General features: G+C 38.8%; 1 protein-coding gene across 3 annotated transcripts in view; it reads left to right on the top strand.

The window, feature by feature from the left end:
• Positions 1-17,774, top strand: part of schip1 (schwannomin interacting protein 1) — a 510,540-nt gene that overhangs the window by 308,085 nt on the left and 184,681 nt on the right. The window contains exon 1 of one of the 3 annotated variants that reach the window (XM_008106102.3): positions 11,868-12,199. The exons of the other annotated variants lie outside the window; for them this stretch is intronic. Coding sequence (XP_008104309.2) covers positions 12,194-12,199 — 6 coding nt within the window. The 5' untranslated portion in view covers positions 11,868-12,193. Of the gene's footprint in view, positions 1-11,867; positions 12,200-17,774 lie in introns of those variants that run through there. 3 annotated transcript variants of the gene reach the window in all.

Consider the following 17,774-nt stretch of genomic DNA (forward strand, 5'->3'; position numbering starts at 1 on the left):
AACTTCAACAACAAAGATTACAATTAACTGCTACAAATAAGTTCCTCGTAGAAAGTGCTCCTTGGCAATACAACAGATGCCATGGGAAGGGCAGAATGACCTTCACATATTTAACCAAAGCTGATGACCATCTGTCAAGGATACACTGATCAGGTGGTGTACCTTCCAGCTTTATTACCTTTTTGGAATACAAAAGACCTTTTACTTTCCCTCTTAGAACTGGTAATGGAACAGTAATCACACACATAACTCTGGAATAACCTCTGTATACGATTGTTTGCAGGTCTAAATGATGATGGACCAATGGTTAAAATAAGTCCTTTCTAGGAAACTGTCAGTAACAGTTGTATTGGTCTGTTATGTTTCCAGGGTCTGAACATTTAAAACAGTAGTGCTGGCAAATGTTAGAAAGTAGGGTGTTAATGGGGCACTAGAGAAATACTGCTTTCTAAAGGGGAAGATAAACAGAGACAAAGTAACTTGGAGGAGAAATAGATTTGCAAAAAAAAAGCTGATATTGTAGATTCAAGCAGACAATAAAAATCTGATTAGTGTGCTTGTGGTGGGGCCTGAGGGAGCTTTAAAAAGAAGCTAGTGGGGCAAACCTCAGGATTCACATTCGAGGCAGCACCATGCCCTGGTCGTCTCTCTTAATCATCTGGGAGTTGTCAATAATATTTCCTACTATGCAGAATGACTGTGCTCTTTTTCTAAGTACCATGTCTAGGAATCACGTTATTGGCAGAGCCCATTAGCCAAGAACAGATATTACTATAGTATACCAAAAAGTTGAGCATTTTACTATATTATATAATAATTATATGGACTAGAGTTCACCGAGACAGTGATAAATGTGTAATCCATGGTTTCATATTTAAGATTATTTCATACTCATGATTCCTTCATATTTCCTAGTTAAAGGGATATGTAGGGACTTTGAAAGTGTCTCCATCTCCGTTTACAGGGCAGCAGTCTCTGTGGTCAACTAGAGCTTTAATCTCCCTTCACACAAGTGATCTCTGGTACAAGGAGTAATTGTGATAAAGACCTCACTTCTGCCTGTCACAATGAAGAGAAAGTGGGAATATCAGTCAGATGCTTCTCACGTAACAGGGGAATTAGCCCCCATTTATCACAGTGGCTGCTGACCAGTAAGTGGGGATTGAGAAAGGAGCTGTCATCTGGGGTGTGGATATGATGTCTGGAAATTGTTCAAGAGAGTTCATAGTTTATGGGTTTGTGTACATTTGCCTTCATTTTAAAGAGTTTAAAATAATATAAAATAAAGAAATAGATAAAAATAAATAATAGACTTTATGTGGTGCTTGGTGGGAACCACGTATGAAGAGAAAGGTTAAGAGCAGGGGTCCCGCCATGGCTGAGCAGCAGCTGAGGGGTTCACTGGTGGCATTTTGTTATATTTTGTTCATCCGTTCATGTGCACGTTCAGAGAAGAGAAAAAGAATAATAAAAAGTATAAAAGTAGAGAAATAGGAAGAGATACATTGTAACGAGGGAAGGAAAGATATAAAGTAGCAGGGGCTCAGGAAATGGAGGTACTAGGGTTACTTTGTGGCCATCTGGCTGGTTTCCTGGCTGGGGGAGGGGAGGGGATCAGTTGGCTGATCTCCACCAAGGCTGCAGAGATCAGCTGGAACAGGCCCGCCCAAGCCAGGCGACTGGATCGGGGCACATGTTGGGGTTCGGGGAACCAGGTTGGGTGGGTTGCTGCTAGTCCTATGGAGATCCCAAGAATGCTGTGGGGACAGAGGATGTCTCCATTCGTCTGGTCCTCAATCCTCAGGAAAACTATAAATCATGGGATATAATCTATATGTTCTTTTTATTAGAGGTGGCGTTGGAGGTCTTTGATATCATAATAATAATATGATTTGATAGCTATAATAAAAGGGAATGCCTCTATGTCTCTGGTAACCATAATAAACTGGAACATTGTGGTAGATGTCTCAGAATTTGAATGAGCATTTTTGATACTGTCAACTTGTTTTGCCAAGGTTTGTGTCCAAGTGCCAAATGTCCTCTTCATTTGGATCACTAAAAATAGAAAACAGTGGCAGCCATAATTCTGTAGGAAAACAGGGCAGATGCCTCGAAAGTTGGTAGAGTGGGTTTTGGTTGTCATCCAATTTGTGATGTCTGGTTTCAAGCTGAAAAGTCAGAATTCTAAGTGAGATGCTTAATAGAAGAAAAAGGGGGTTGGAGTATGCCAAAACTCATCAGAAAATCATAGTAGATGCCTCAGAATTTGGCAAAGTATTTTGGTTTTATCCATGTTTCAGTGCCAGTTTCAAGTTGAAATTCCAAAGAGGAACATTCATTAAATAAGGGAGGGGCTGCCATAGCACATCAGGAATTTTAAGAGCTAGAAAACAGACAATGGCTCTCTGAGGCACTGCTGCTAAGTCAGAAGGAAAGGAAGGCAAATAGGAGAGAGCTACCTGGTAATAATTTATGTGGTACAAAGAAGGGATACAAAAGCAGGAGTTCAGTTGATATCTTTGGAATATTAGATATGGACTTAAACAGTACCAGGCATTTCAGCTAATAATAAAAAATACCAAAAGGACCATCATTTGATATTGTAGTTTGAATAGTAGATCAATTGAATCAGTATACTGCACAGAGAGATGATGTGTTTATGTAGACTGCTGAAAAGGAGATGTTATATAGGGAAATTCTCTGGGCAGAATGTCTATATATTTATTTGGGCTCAAAAACTCCCCTGGGAGGTCACATAACCCATTTCATCCCACATTTTAGAAATATAAGGTCCCCAGTTAAAAGAAGTTGAACTGAGAAACACTGGAGAAGCATTTCTTCTAGACTGGTATTTGATGGACCAGTATGAGATATATTGGCTAAAATTGACAAATGGGGATTTTGATGTTCACAGCTTTTTTTCGTACACAGGATGGAAAGAACTCGAAATCCAAAAACATGATTGCAGGTCAAAGTAAAGTCTAACATATTTCCACAGAGATGGATAAAATGTATTGTTCTTCTGTATCTTTTCCAGGAAACCTTAGCTAGAAAAAATACTGTGTAAGGTAATATTGGAACATTAGAAGTGAGATAGTTGATTTATTTAACCCAGTGGTCCCATAAAACATTGGCTGGCAACTGCTTCAGGTAGATTTTTTTTTTCTTAGCCTTACCTGGAGATTTCAGGGATTGACTTTGGGACCTTCTTCATGCAAAACATGTGCTGCACCAGTGAGCATTGGCAGCATTGCATACTCATCTTTATCCACTACTGCTTGGTTAGAGATGCAGCCTTTATTTATGGTACAATGTTGGAATCTAAAAGATAGAAAAGTGGGTGGCTTTTGCACCCGACTCCAAAATTCCCCTGGTGTGAATACTTCAAAGCCTTTAAGAAAGAAGGTCCTTTTTTCTTTTAATGCCTGCTTTCTGCTTGATTGGATTTTGTTGTGTGTTTTCGGTTGTTGTTGTTGATACATCAACCACAGTTGCAAACATAGATATACTTACCAAGAAGTTATCCTCCATTAAAATCAAGTTAAATATGTTCAAGATTGTGCTGTGAATTTGCATAAATGTGCCTATTAATTAAACAGTAATTCTGAGAGAAAATCAAGCTTTTCTATTCTTTAGGCGATGTTCTTGCTTCACGGTTCACTTTTCACAAATTCGCTGTTTCGCGGTTTTTCAATAAACTCTAAAATAATATTATAAATCATAAAAATTTAAAATTTACAGCCTAGGGAAGGGAGGAAGGAGAAGCCGAAGGGATAGAAAAGGAGCCCAAGAGGCAACGGGAGGAGAAGGAGGTTGATAAAGACTTAAAATAGTGTATAACTACTAAAATAATGTATAAATATTAAAATAAATATAGTGTCCCTACTTTGTGGATTTTCACTTATTGCAGGTGGTCCTGGGACATAACCCCCGCAATAAGTGAGGGAACACTGTATAAGAAATATAGAACTGGAAATTCTTCTACTGAAAATAATGATCTATGATACTAATAAGTCACTAATGTTCTAAAAACAAAATTAAACCATCTGTGTCCAATTTTGGGCACCGCAGTTGAAGGGAGATGTTGACAAGCTGGAAAGCATCCTAAAATGATCAAGGGTCTGAAGAACAAGCCCTATGAGGAGCGGCTTAAAGAGCTGGGCATGTTTAGCCTACAGAAGAGAAGGCTGAGCGGAGACATGATAGCCATGTACGAATATATGAGGGGAAGTCATATGGAGGAGGGAGCAAGCTTGTTTTCTGCTGCCCTGCAGACTAGGATGCGGAACAATGGCTTCAAACTGCAGGAAAGGAGATTCCACCTGAACATCAGGAAGAACTTCCTCACTGTGAGAGTTGTTCAGTAGTGGAACTCTCTGCCCTGGAGTGTGGTGGAGGCTCCTTCTTTGGAGGCTTTTAAGCAGAGGCTGAATGGCCATCTGTCGGGGGTGCTTTGAATGAGATTTTCCTGCTTCTTTCAGGGAGCTGGACTGGATGGCCCATGAGGTCTCTTCCAACTCTACGATTCTATGATTCTATTTAACTTATTTCATAAGATATATCTTATTGTTATACTGTGATCTTCAAAAATACTTGTTTTTAGATCTCAAAACATGTTTGTTTTGATTTATATTGAAGGATTCTTAAGCTCATGCCTTCTTTCAGCTCATTATCAGATATCTGGTGCTTACCCATGCTCATCTTGTTAATAATCTCCAATCAATACAGACAAATATCAGAGTCTTCAAAACTCATGTGAAGCACAAGTTTGTAAATCAGCCTTATGGGTAACATTTTGCCTGCACAAAAACCTCCCTGAGTGTAATTTCCATTTGCCGTCTGTGCTTCATTTATTTTATGTCCTAAATGAATGTGTTTGGTACTTTAAATGTTTCTTAGATGTGACATGATAGGCAAATATATCTTGTAAACTTTTGCTAATGAAGTCAATGCAGACCGGAACGGACTCAACATTTTTGCTGATGCAGCAGTCCAAAACTTTGCAATAAATCCACATCAAGTATAGAAATTTAATATAATTGACAATAAAAAGCACTAAGTGTATGCTGTGATTTTATTCAAAAGCATTCCCTGCTGGTGAAATGTCATTTAGCAATTCAGAAAACATGGCCAAGATTTCAAACTGTCTAGTCATAAGCTGAACAGTAGGCACTGGATGAGGCATTAGCCTCCTGTAGTTGAGCTAATTGTTAGATCTTATATTAAATTAATAAGTGCTATCCATAAATGAAAAGAAACTTACAGGCCTTCGAAGACAAATCAAGCCTTATTATTAGGGTACAGTTGCTATGGTGATTGTTTCTTTTCTCTAGGAGATACAGGTCAAGAGTTTTGTATGGGCGGTTTAAGGATATACTTCTAGTCTAGAATAGAATCATAGAGTTGGAAGAAAACCACAAGGGCTATCAAGTCCAACTCCATTCGGCTATACACAATCAAAGCACACCAAACATATTGACATCCAGTTTCAGTTAACAAAACCTCCACAAAAAGAGAGTCTATGACACTCCAAGGCAGCATATTCCACTGTCAAACAACACTTATCTTCAAGAGGTTCTTCATAATGTTTAGCTGGAATATTTCATCACACTGAAGGGGGCTGAGTATGCATCCCGTTGCATTCAGTATGTAAATTGACCAGAAATCAGACAGGAGTCATATCTTCTGCCCATGTTGAATTGAATAATGCACATTTGTCATCACCACAGAAGGGAAGGTATTGGGACAGGGGAGCTTATGATATTTACATGTGCTATGAGACACGACAACAGTAATTGCAACATTTCAGAGATAAAGAATCATGGGAATTTTCAAGTGTCATTTGGCTTATAAAGACTGTAGAGCGCAAAGTACAGGTAGAATAAAAATAAGATACATCTTATCTTAGAAATCATTGTGAAGAAGAGCACTTATTAAAAGACACTTCAGCATGCCTACCTTTGACTGTAATATACTCATGATGTTGTTTTCACCAGTAATCGAATGTGAAAGAGGAAGCAATGACCTCCCATGATGCACACCCACATGGCACATCATTGATGGAAGATGACAAAATGCACACTGGGGCAAACTGCAAGAAGCTATCCTATGCAGAAATAAGTTGCTTGTGATGCACCTAATAACACTGAAGATGATTCCTACCAATCTTTCAAAATGGAGGAGGTGCAAACGGTTTAACTTTGGCATCCAACGGGATGAACAATTGTGGAATGAAAAGTGTTGGATCCTCTATGTAACACTTCAAAAGTGCATGTTTAAACCCAGTGGGATAAAGTCCCAAGTCTCTGGAGCATCAGAAAACAATCTTGTTCCACCTTCAATACGACGTTCTTTGAAACATTTAAATATGGCTCTCACAACACCACTTAATCTTTTTTTCTCCAAGCTAAACATATCCATCTCTCTAAGCTGCTCCTCATAAGTCATGGTTTCTAGACTTTTTACCATTTTGTTTCCTCTCCTCTATACATGTTCCAACTTAACAATATCCTTCTTGAATTGTGATACCCAGAATTGGACACAATATTCCATGTGAGATCTGATGAAAGCAGAATACAGTGGTTTGGACAGTTACTTTTCAGATGTACTCTGTTCACATTACTTTTCATAGCGTTTGAGAATAATTAACTGTCATTATGTGTTACAATGTAGAAAAGGTTATATTGATTCTTTTTTGCTTCTGTTAAATATATAGAAGTGAAGTACCTTTTCAACATTATAACAAGTAAAGACAACTAATTCCTGAAGATAGGAATGAAAAGAAAAGGGGGGAATGGAACAAGGAGAATATAAATACAAAGCATAATACAAGGCAAAAAGAAAAATTATGTCTGCACAACTTCACATACATCACTATCAACAGAATGCATACATTTGATGATTTTGGGGGTTTCCATGTATAACATGAGATGCCAGCCACTGACTATGTTTGGTTTTGTTTTGTTGTTGTTTTCTTTTGTTTGCAGCAGGCACATTAGATGCAAACAAAAGTTAGTTATGACATCACTCCTTACTTTTTTGGTGAAAAATCAATATTGGTAAATGCACATTATGAAATCCGAAAAATTATTGTCGAAATAGTGTACTTGTAAAATTGTGTGTAAATTCATTTTACAAACAACTTTAAAATCTTGCTATTATTCAGTATTGTATTTATAGATTCCAAACCTAGTGATCTACAGTTACTCTTGTTCCCTAATCCTAGGTAGTCACAGCCAACCTATCAGCCAATAACCATCACTCCACTTAGCCTGGTGGTGCAGAGGAATTTCCATACAACTGGAAATCAGGTTGCTACGAGAAGAATATCTCCACCCTCTTTTATACCAGGTAGTAAGCCTGTGACCATCAGAACCAAGATCCCTGTTTCTGGTGACTGGTGGAACGAGGTCCCTTGCTCAATCTGGCAGCTGGTTATTAAGGTCGGCCGCAAGTTGGGCTAGGAGACCTTGCTTAGCTAAGTCTCCTTAACCAAGTAACAAATCTAGAATTCTGGCATATATTTATTACATTGATAAAGTAACTCCATTATAACTTATTCTGTAACTTTGAAATATAACTTTTTTCACACTCAGAACAGAAAAGTAGCATATTGTAAAGAGCTTCAGTACTTGTAATTCATTACATCCAACCTCTGGTGTAATGAAAGAGAATTATTGCTAGAAGCCTATAAGAACTGATCAATACATCGTTTAGTATGAACTGGTAGTTTTTGGTGATTTCTTTGTAGCAAAGTTCAGTACACAAAACATTCAGAGTTGTTTAAAACACTTTGGATTTTTTTACTGAATGTTAGTTATAATTTACATATGCGCATCAATTATGATTTCCATATGAATATGTACCAGAATTTTCCTTTGATTTCTTTCCCTTATATGCACATTTGTGTTTCAAGCCTTTTTTCTTATTAATTATAATTTATAAAGAGATATAATTCATATTTTTATTAACAAATGTAATATGTGTGCAAAAATGGAATTATCTAGCACTCACCCACAGTATAATTCAGAATTTGTATTAATGAAAAGAGATTTGAATAATAATAATAATAATAATAATAATAATAATAATAATAATAATATGCCAAAAGATCTCAGCCGGCATTTGGAAACAATAGACATTGACAAAATTACGATCTGCCAACTGCAAAAGGCCACCCTACTGGGATCTGCGCGCATCATCCGAAAATACAGTCACACAGTCCTAGACACTTGGGAAGTGTTCGGCTTGTGATTTTGTGAAACGAAATCCAGCATATCTATCTTGTTTGCTGTGTCATACAATAGTAATAATAATAATAATAATAATAATAATAATAATAATAATAATAATAATAATAGTAAAACTTCATTTATATCCCACTTTTCTCCCAAAAAGGGACCCAAAGCGGCTTCCAATATATTAAGAACAATATAAAATCAACAGCAATTAAACACATAAACAATGCATAAGACTTCAATAAAATATAACACAACATTTAAACATTTAAAACATATACATTATATGGTGTCTTATCAGGTCATATTGCACTTCACTCCATTCAGTAAGAAATAGGCTTCCAGCAACTTCAGTCTAGGTTTCTTCACTGAAGACTTGCCTAAACAGAAAGGTTTTCATGGTAACAGAGACGGAGCTGTTTTAATCTCCTTGGGGAGAGTTTTCCAATGGCTCGGGCTGGCCACCGAGAAGGCCCTCTCTCTTGTCACTGCCAACCGCATTTGGGATGGTGGTGGAAGTGAGATCAGGGCCTCTCCTGATTATCTTAGTGATCTGGCAGGTTGGTATGAAGAGATGTGGTCGGATAGGTAAGTTGGACATGAACCGTTTAGGGCTTTGGAAACAAATTGGCAGCCAGTTTATGTGCTGTAGAAGGGAGTGGTGTGCTCCTTAGGGCTAGCACCTATGAGTAGGCTAAATAAATCACAGACCTCTTCTACTGCCTTAGTGGTCCTTTGAGGGGAAGCCACAACTACCAAAGAGCCACGACTGCCAATTTCCCATCTATGCATTCAGAAAGGTCAGAAGTGGAACTATGGTGGAGAAAATAGAGAGTTCTGGTGCTTCTTTTCACCACTCTGCTTAGAGAAGAGGATAGTTCCTTTCCTCATATAAATGCTAATATTATATCTTAACTTTTTTCCAAAAAAAAAAAAGGAACCATTCCCTTCTCTTTGTAGAGTGGCAAGAAGCATTTGTGAATGCTTGGGCTTGAAAAGTGTTCTGGTTGGGGATGCCTGCCCTGCAGAAGTAACATTAATGCTTTCCTCTTGTCCTATCCAGGAGTCATTTCAAAATCTACAAGTTTGGCCCAAAAACATGCCCGCACTTATACATGCGGACATATACACAAGTATACACCTATGAAGTTGACTGAATTGTATTGGTGGTTGTTTGATATTATTACTGATGTATTAACTCTTGTTTTATTACCTTATTGTGTTTTTATCTGTGTATATTGTGCTAATGTATTTATGTTGTTACTTGTGTGAACTATGTTGACTGGGCTTTGCCCCATGTGAGCTGCCCCGAGTCTCCGCGGGGAGATGGTGGCAGGGTATAAATAAAGTTTTTTTATTATTGACACAATGATGTTGTATGACACAGCAAACAAGGTAGTTATTCTGGATTTCGTATCACAAAATCACAAGTCAAACACTTCCCAAGTGTTTAGGACTGTGTGATGTATTTTCGGATGATGCGTTGTCAGGACCCTGGCTGCAGAGCACCAATAACCTTACACAGAGGCCAGTCTCTATCTAATATCTTTATTAAAGAAATATATAAAATCAATAAAAACAAGTGAAGAATATAGTTCAGAAGCAGACCTTTCAGGTGAGGTCAAATATAGTCCAGAAATGTATTGTCCAATATAAGATATTAGAGTTCAAAGTTTTAATCCACTTGACCGAAACACACACTTTGCCAAGCAATAGTGTGGGGAAATAACAGAGTCTTAAAGTCCAATGAAGCTTGACAACAAGGCTGGAAATAAACTTGATTCTTGACTAGATCCGTGACTGGAGACGAGGCAAACATGAAGCATGAAACAGAGGCTGTGGTAAAACCGTGAGACAGGGCAAGGCTTGAAGCTTGATCCAGGAAGCAAGGAACTGGGATTACGAAGTCCACACACGATCTCTCTCCTCAAGCTGATCAATTGACTCCGCAAGGAATCCCTCGCGCCAAACACCTATATTGGGTCTCGTTTTCCCGCCAACAGAACTCTTTCCCTAGAGAACGGGAAACGAAACCCAACTCTGTCCAGATGTGTGACTCCTTAGAATTTCCCAAGGGAAGCAGACCTAATCAGCCATTTGTTTGGCAGCGATTCTTAGACTTCTCTGATTAGCCTCCCTGACTCCCCTTTCTCTAGAATAAATTTCCTTCCTGGGAAACGGAGGGGAGTTCTGCCCAAGGCTTGTTTGGCTGAATTCTTGTGGGCAAACATCAACATCCTGCAGGTGAAGAGACTCCAGTTCTTGTTGAACCGGCGAAAACCCCATGTTTTCGTCTTCATCTGCCACAATAGTACTAGGAACAGGACTACAAGGCCCATGAGTCATCACATGCGTGCAGATCCCAGTAGGGTGGCCTTTTGTAGTTGGCAGATCGTAATTTTGTCAATGTCTATTATTTCCAAATGCCGGCTGAGATCTTTTGGGAAAGCACCCAATGTGCCGATCACCACTGGGACCACCTGTACTGGTTTCTGCCAGAGTCTTTGAAGTTCAATCTTAAGGTCCTGATAGTGGCTGAGTTATTATTATTATTATTATTATTATTATTATTATTATTATTATTATTATTATTTATAGGACTAAAATATTCTGACATTTTTGGTTTCATCCTTCTGCTTTTGATGCTGTACATCACTGGAATGGTATCACTTCTCAGAGACCTTTCAGTCTATATACAATTATGATGTTTCTATTCCACTTCTACTGTTATGGTTCTATCCTATAGGTTCTTGGGATTTGACGTTTAGGGAGAAGCAATTAGAAACGTCAGGCACAGTGTTCAGGTGCATCACCAAACTACAAATCCTAAAATTCTTTAACATGCAACGATGGCAGTTAAAGTGGAATAAGAACACTATGTAGTGCAAATGGGCCACCAGTTTCTGGAACTAAAATCCTAAACAGCAGTCAACAATTGTTATATTCTATTATATTTGTAATATATTATATCACATGTGTGTATCTTTAAGCAGGCTATGAAACTATTGGTCTCTTATAAATATTTCCCTTTTTTTAAAAAAAAAAGTTGAGCTTTAAGAGAATAGCAGAGAGAGTGAGAGAGAGGCTTTTTTCTAATGTAAGTATTCTATCCATCTTTCCATTACTTTGTTTTTACTTTATTTTCAAATATTTCTCCTCCACCCCAATAACCAGCAGTATTAAAATAGAATTTGTTATCCTGGCACCCTCCTATTCATGTTTACCCATTTATTTCTTAAATGACCATTGGATTCCAGCCCGAGGTGCACTTTACAGCAGCTTGTATTTATTAACATTGCTTTAATACATACACACACACACATATATAGACAGACATAGAATGACAATGTCGTTACTATTACTGTCTGCTGTTGCTACTCCTAGCTTGAAGGTGTATCATAGATTTTTATTTTTTTTAAAAGCGAAGGAAAGATGGAATGAAAAAGTCATGCTGCATTAAATGATTTGAAGTGTACACTGGGAGTGGTGAAAGGGAAGGAGGCATGAATAATTCAAAGGAGAGGCTGGATTTGCGTTGCAAGGTCGATGAATGAAAAAGGCAAGGCTTTAGGACAGATCAGCTCATATTCTTTCAGTGTTGTCAAGAGATCGCCATCCATCTGGAGGGTTAAAGCAAGTTCATGCAACGCAAGGCTCATCACTCCAAGAAAAGATTAGGCTGAAACCCATTGGCACAAGGTTGGGTTCAGTGGGAGCCCGGCAGCTGCTGGGAAAAGGTTGGAGCCTGCATGTTGGATGCCAAGCGAATTGGAGCCTAGTTTGAACTCAGCTTCCACATTCTCTGAACAGAATGGTTATCAAAGGGAATGAGAGAGGATGAACAATACCCACCCGGGCAGCCAAGTACGGAGAACACGACCCTACTTTATTTATTCCATTGAAATGACTGGAATGTCTTACAGAATGGCTTGAAAGAGAAGGTCTGTTTGTAGAAGATGAATGTGAGTATTGCTAAAGCAAGGGGGTGGGGTAGGGCAGAGCTTTCAGCGTATTTCTGGCTTTAATAAGGGCCATTTGATTTCTCTTCCAAGGGATGACAATAGCTATTGTAGGGGGCAAACAGTTCCAACAGTGTGCAGGCTATTCCAGCTGCTTAGAATGGAACTTTTGGCTTGGCTTTGTTTTAAAGTAATCTACAGATACTCCAGCTCATGGTTAGAATGGAGTGGGAAACATAGGAACAAATAACTTGCATAGTCGGATGAAGGCATTTCAGGTTTCAGCTCTCTTTAATTGCATCTCGGTGGTACCTAATCTGCCAGAAAGCACTTTTATTTTTAGAAATGTTTAAATGGATAAAGCACCCCAGTCCCAAAATGTATGCATTTGCTTTTCAGCCACTTTGAAAGGTGGGAAGTAAATAGCAAAATTATGATTTAGTGCTGTTCATAATCAATTATGCAGGCTTTGCAACTTTGACAGGGAGGAAAGCAGAAGCCTGCGGCTACGGGTATTTAGAAGGGCAATTGCTAATTAAATGTAGAAAAATTGTGTTTGAAGGGGTAAATTTAAAAATTAGCCACAGTTTGAACAAACAGGATATAGGCAAGATGTATTTGGAGTAGAACAGAACTGCCTTTCAGTGTGCTTTTATCAGCTGAATTGATCCAAACTGCTACCCATGCTGTTTCTAAGTACTGAGTATTGCAGAAGTCTTGCTTTTCAGGCAGTCAATGGGCTGTTTCATGATCCTAATATTTTGGCAGTGGAAATCATTCTAAGTAATGCATTTTAAAATGGATTTAATTTTTTCTAGTCAGCAACTTTGAGCAGCTCACCTGTCCACTGTAGTGAGTTAGGTGCAGAACGAGGTAGGCTTGTATTCGATGAAGCATTATCTCCACAGTTAATACATTCAACATATCAGGTTGAGTGTATTGAAATAAAAATGTTCTTTGAAAATGAGTTTTTTTGAAGTCCAGTGCAGTAGTGATCTCCTCCTCCTCCTCCTTCTTCTTCCTCCTCAAAATATACTCTAACTCTTCCTCTTCTAAAAGATTGTTCTTCTTTGCCACATCTCTCCCTCCCTTATTATCCTATGAATCAATGGTGCAATATTTTGTGAAAACTTTTGGTACACATAAAACTGTATTTGAAATAAACTCTCAAGAGAAACAAATTAAGTCGTGAAATGATAGACACCTGAGTGAATTAATATTATGAGGAATGATTTGTGGGATGCACCCTTTGCAAATTCTTCTCAACAGGTACAGCCAAGGTATGAAACTGAGTATGACCTCACTCCTTCATAATCTATCTCTGACTATACATGTCCCATAAAAATGGTGATGTGCACATTGACTTCCTTTGTGTGTAGACCTCATCAGCACAAGGGGTTTCCAGCTAGTTAGAACTCTACATGTGGGGAATAGATGTTCCTCAAGCATGTGACATTACGATTTCGCCAGAAATATGGGCTAGCCCTCTTTGTGAAGAAGATACTTATCTATAATGAGATGGGTAGGTAATTATATGAGAAAGAAGATATGAAACATACAAATTAATTTTCCTGCAAAGAGACAGAGGAAAACCAGAACCATCATTTACAAGAACTCCCCATACTAGAGAATGATTTCTACCTCCTGTTCAGTTCATAGGCTCTGATTTGAATGAACAAACATTGCTTGGACAACTAATGGCATGAAAACAAACCTAGCAGAATGGTTCAGCGCATGGGTCATAAGATGAGAAATCCTCAGTTCAGATATTCTCTTTCTGCTCAACTAGATAGCTTTAGGTAAGCCCCTGTTCTTAGTTGAAGACTATTACGTTCAGTGTGGAGATAATAACATAGATAAGGTATGATTGTTAACTTTTGAGGAGTGTGGACCCTGACTCCTTTTTTGGCTCTTGTAATCATTGACAATGTACTGTACATAGCACACAAATACACACCACAGAGATAGAGATGTTGGAGATATTTTCATTGGTACCTGGATAATATTTTTATGTTAATGTTTTGTCCATAACCATAAGCTGCAGAATGGAAAGGACTTTTTCTTTTCAAAAGTGAGGCTGATACGCATTTTCAACTGCACCATCATATCAATTGGAAATTGAGCTAACAGACATCTCTGAGGTGTACAGAGATCACACAATGTCCTTATTGGGACTGCTCCACTGGCCCCCAGTTTGTTTCAGAACACAGTTTAAAGTTCTGATAATGACCTATAAAGCCATATTAGGCTCTGATCCAGGCTGGTTGGTAGGTGATAACACCTATGAGATCATCAGGAGAGGTATTTTTCTCAGTCCCACCACCATTACAAACACAGTTGGTGAGGATGTGATAGAGGGCCTTCTCAGTGGTTGCCCCTGGACTCTGGAGCAAGTTAAAACATTTTTGTATGTTGTCAAAGGCTTTCATGGCCAGAATCACTGGGTTGCTATGAGTTTTCCAGGTTGTATGGCCATGTTCCAGAAGCATTCTCTCCTGATGTTTCACCCACATCTGTGGCAGGCATCCTCAGAGGTTATGATGTCTGTTGGAAACTAGGCAGGTGGGGTTTATATATCTATGGAATATTCAGGGTGGGAGAAAAACTCTTGTCCATTTGAGGCAAGTGTAAATGTTGCAATTGACCATCTTGATTAGCATTGAATGGCCTTTCAGCTTCAAAGACTGGCTGCTTTCTGCCTGGGGGAATCCTTTTTTGGAGGGGTGATTAGCTGTCCCTGATTGTTTCTTGGAATTCCGTTACCCTTTGTTCATTTTAATAGTATTGCTCTATAAGTGTGGGTTGCTTTGAGTCGAAATCCTGAGGAAAAAGGTGGCGAAATTATAAGAGGAGGAGGTGGTGGTGGGAGGGAGTGAAGGATATAGTAAAGAAGAACAATCTTTTAGAAGAGGAAGTTAGAGAATATTTTGTATACAAACTTGGCAAAGCTATGAACTGGAATTACAGTAGAGTCTCACTTATCCAACATAAACGGGCCGGCAGAACGTTGGATAAGCGAATATGTTGGATAATAAGGAGGGATTAAGGAAACGCCTATTAAACATCAAATTAGGTTATGATTTTACAAATTAAGCACCAAAACATCATGTTATACAACAATTTCACAGATAAAGTAGTTCAATACGCAGTAATGCTATGTAGTAATTACTGTATTTACAAATTTAGCACCAAAATATCGTGATGTATTGAAAACATTGACTACAAAAATGCGTTGGATAATCCAGAATGTTGGATAAGTGAGACTCTACTGTAATACAAGAATGCTTTGGGGTAAATTTTGCTCATTTAAACAATCTGAACACCAGGACCATAATACAAGCAAAGTCAAGCATTTATTGATTCCAGTAGAAAAGTGTTAAGATTGCACTTGAATTCATGGAACCTAGAAGCGCTTAACTTTTGCTTACAGTGATACACCATAATGTAATAAAATACAGTGATAGACATATATTATACTCTCATGAATGTGCTTATCAAAATAACTTGAACCCCAAATCTGTAACCTAAAGCTTCTCCATATTGGAATTGATTTGGACAATTATTGGGTGACTTATATAGTAAAAGAATGGAACTGTATTTCCCCCATAGATAGCATAACTATTACATCCTTAGCACTTCCATTTATCACAATAAGTGGTGTAGACACTCTTCTTGAACAGGATAACATGAAAACAATACAAATGGCAAAGGACAACTGGAGGGAATATGCAAGCATTTATTCGTTCTTTTGTCAGCTGATGGCTGATGCAAACTTTGTAACGAAAGCAGGTTGTCTTCAAAGCGGTTGTCTTGAGGAAGGGAAGACATTAATGTTGACTTAACCCTTTCCATTTCTATAAATCATTAGTAATTATTTACCACTAGCTGTACCCAGTCACGCATTACTGTGGCCCAGTCTAGTTCAATGGGAAAGAAAGGATAGAGAAAAAGTAGGTTTCAGATAGACATTCTGGGAGTCAGTGAACTGAAATGGACTGGAATGTGCCACTTCACCATCTGATGACCACCAGATCTACTACTGTGGACAAGAGGAACACCAAAGAAATGGAGTAGCCTTCATAATTAATAATAAAGTTGCTAAAGCAGTGCTTGGATACAACCCAAAAAATGATAGAATGATCTCAATTCAATTTCAAGGCAAGCCGTTTAATGTCACAGTGATCCAAATATACGCCCTAACCATGGCCAGGTGTGGCGCAGGCTGGTTAGCAGCCAGCTACAATAAATCACTCTGACCAAGAGGTCATGAGTTCGAGGTCAGCTCATGTCAGGGTGAGCACCCAACAATTAAAAATAAAACATAGCCCCTGCTCGTTGTTGACCTAAGCAACCCGAAAGATAGTTGTATCTATCAAGTAGGAAATTTAGGTACCACTTATATGTGGGAAGGCTAATTTATGACACCATAAAAATCATCTAGCTGCCGTTGGAATGAGGAGGTTGCCGTCGCAGTGGAGGATGAAGCAGCTGCTCCCCCTGTGGCCGGAATCAAGCATACCCTTGGGAAGCTGGAAGCTGGAGAAGGTTTAAATTGCCTCTGTGTCTGTCTCTGTTCTATGTTATATGGCATTGAATGTTTGCCTTATATGTGTACAATGTGATCCGCCCTGAGTCCCCTTCGGGGTGAGAAGGGTGGAATATAAATACTGTAAATAAATAAATACATAAATAAACTATGACATGTTCTTGGTGGTATGGGGATACCAAGTCACCTTGTCTGTCTCCTGAAAAATCTGTATAAAGACTAAGTAGCCACAGTAAGAACAGACCACGGAACAACAGACTGGTTCAAGATTGGGAAAGGAATATGGCAGGGCTGTATACTTTCATCCTACCTATTCAACTTTTACGCAAAACACATCATGCGACATGCGGGGCTTGATGAATCCAAGGCCAGAGTTAAAATTGCTGGAAGAAACATTAACAGCCTCAGATATGCAGATGATACCACTCTGATGGCTGAAAGTGTGGAGGAGCTGAGGAGCCTTATCACCAAGGTGAAAGAAAAAAGTGCAAAAGATGGGTTGCAGTTAAACATCTAGAAAACCAAGATCATGGCAACCAGACCGATTGATGATTGGCAAATAGAGGGAGAAAATGTGGAGGCAGTGACAGACTTTATATTTCTAGGTGCGAAGATCACTGCAGATGCAGACTGCAGCCAGGAAATCAGAAGGCGTTTACTTCTTGGAAGGAGAGCAATGGCCAACCTCAATAAAATAGTGAAAAGCAGAGACATCACACTGGCAACGAAGGTCCGCATAGTCAAAGCAATGGTATTCCTCATAGTAACCTATGGATGCGAGAGCTGGACCATAAGGAAGGCTGAGCAAAGGAAGATAGACGGTTTTGAACTTTGGTGCTGGAGGAAAATCCGGAGAGTGACTTGGACCGCAAGAAGATCCAACCAGTCCATACTCCACGAAATAATGCCCGACTGCTCACTGGAGGGAAGGATATTAGAGACAAAGTTGAAGTATTTTGGCCACATCATGAGAAGACAGGAAAGCTTGGATAAGATCATGATGCTGGGGAAAATGGAAGGAAAAAGGAAGAG

Source organism: Anolis carolinensis, chromosome 3 (assembly GCF_035594765.1).
Source record: "Anolis carolinensis isolate JA03-04 chromosome 3, rAnoCar3.1.pri, whole genome shotgun sequence".
Taxonomy (NCBI): Eukaryota; Metazoa; Chordata; class Lepidosauria; order Squamata; family Dactyloidae; genus Anolis; species Anolis carolinensis.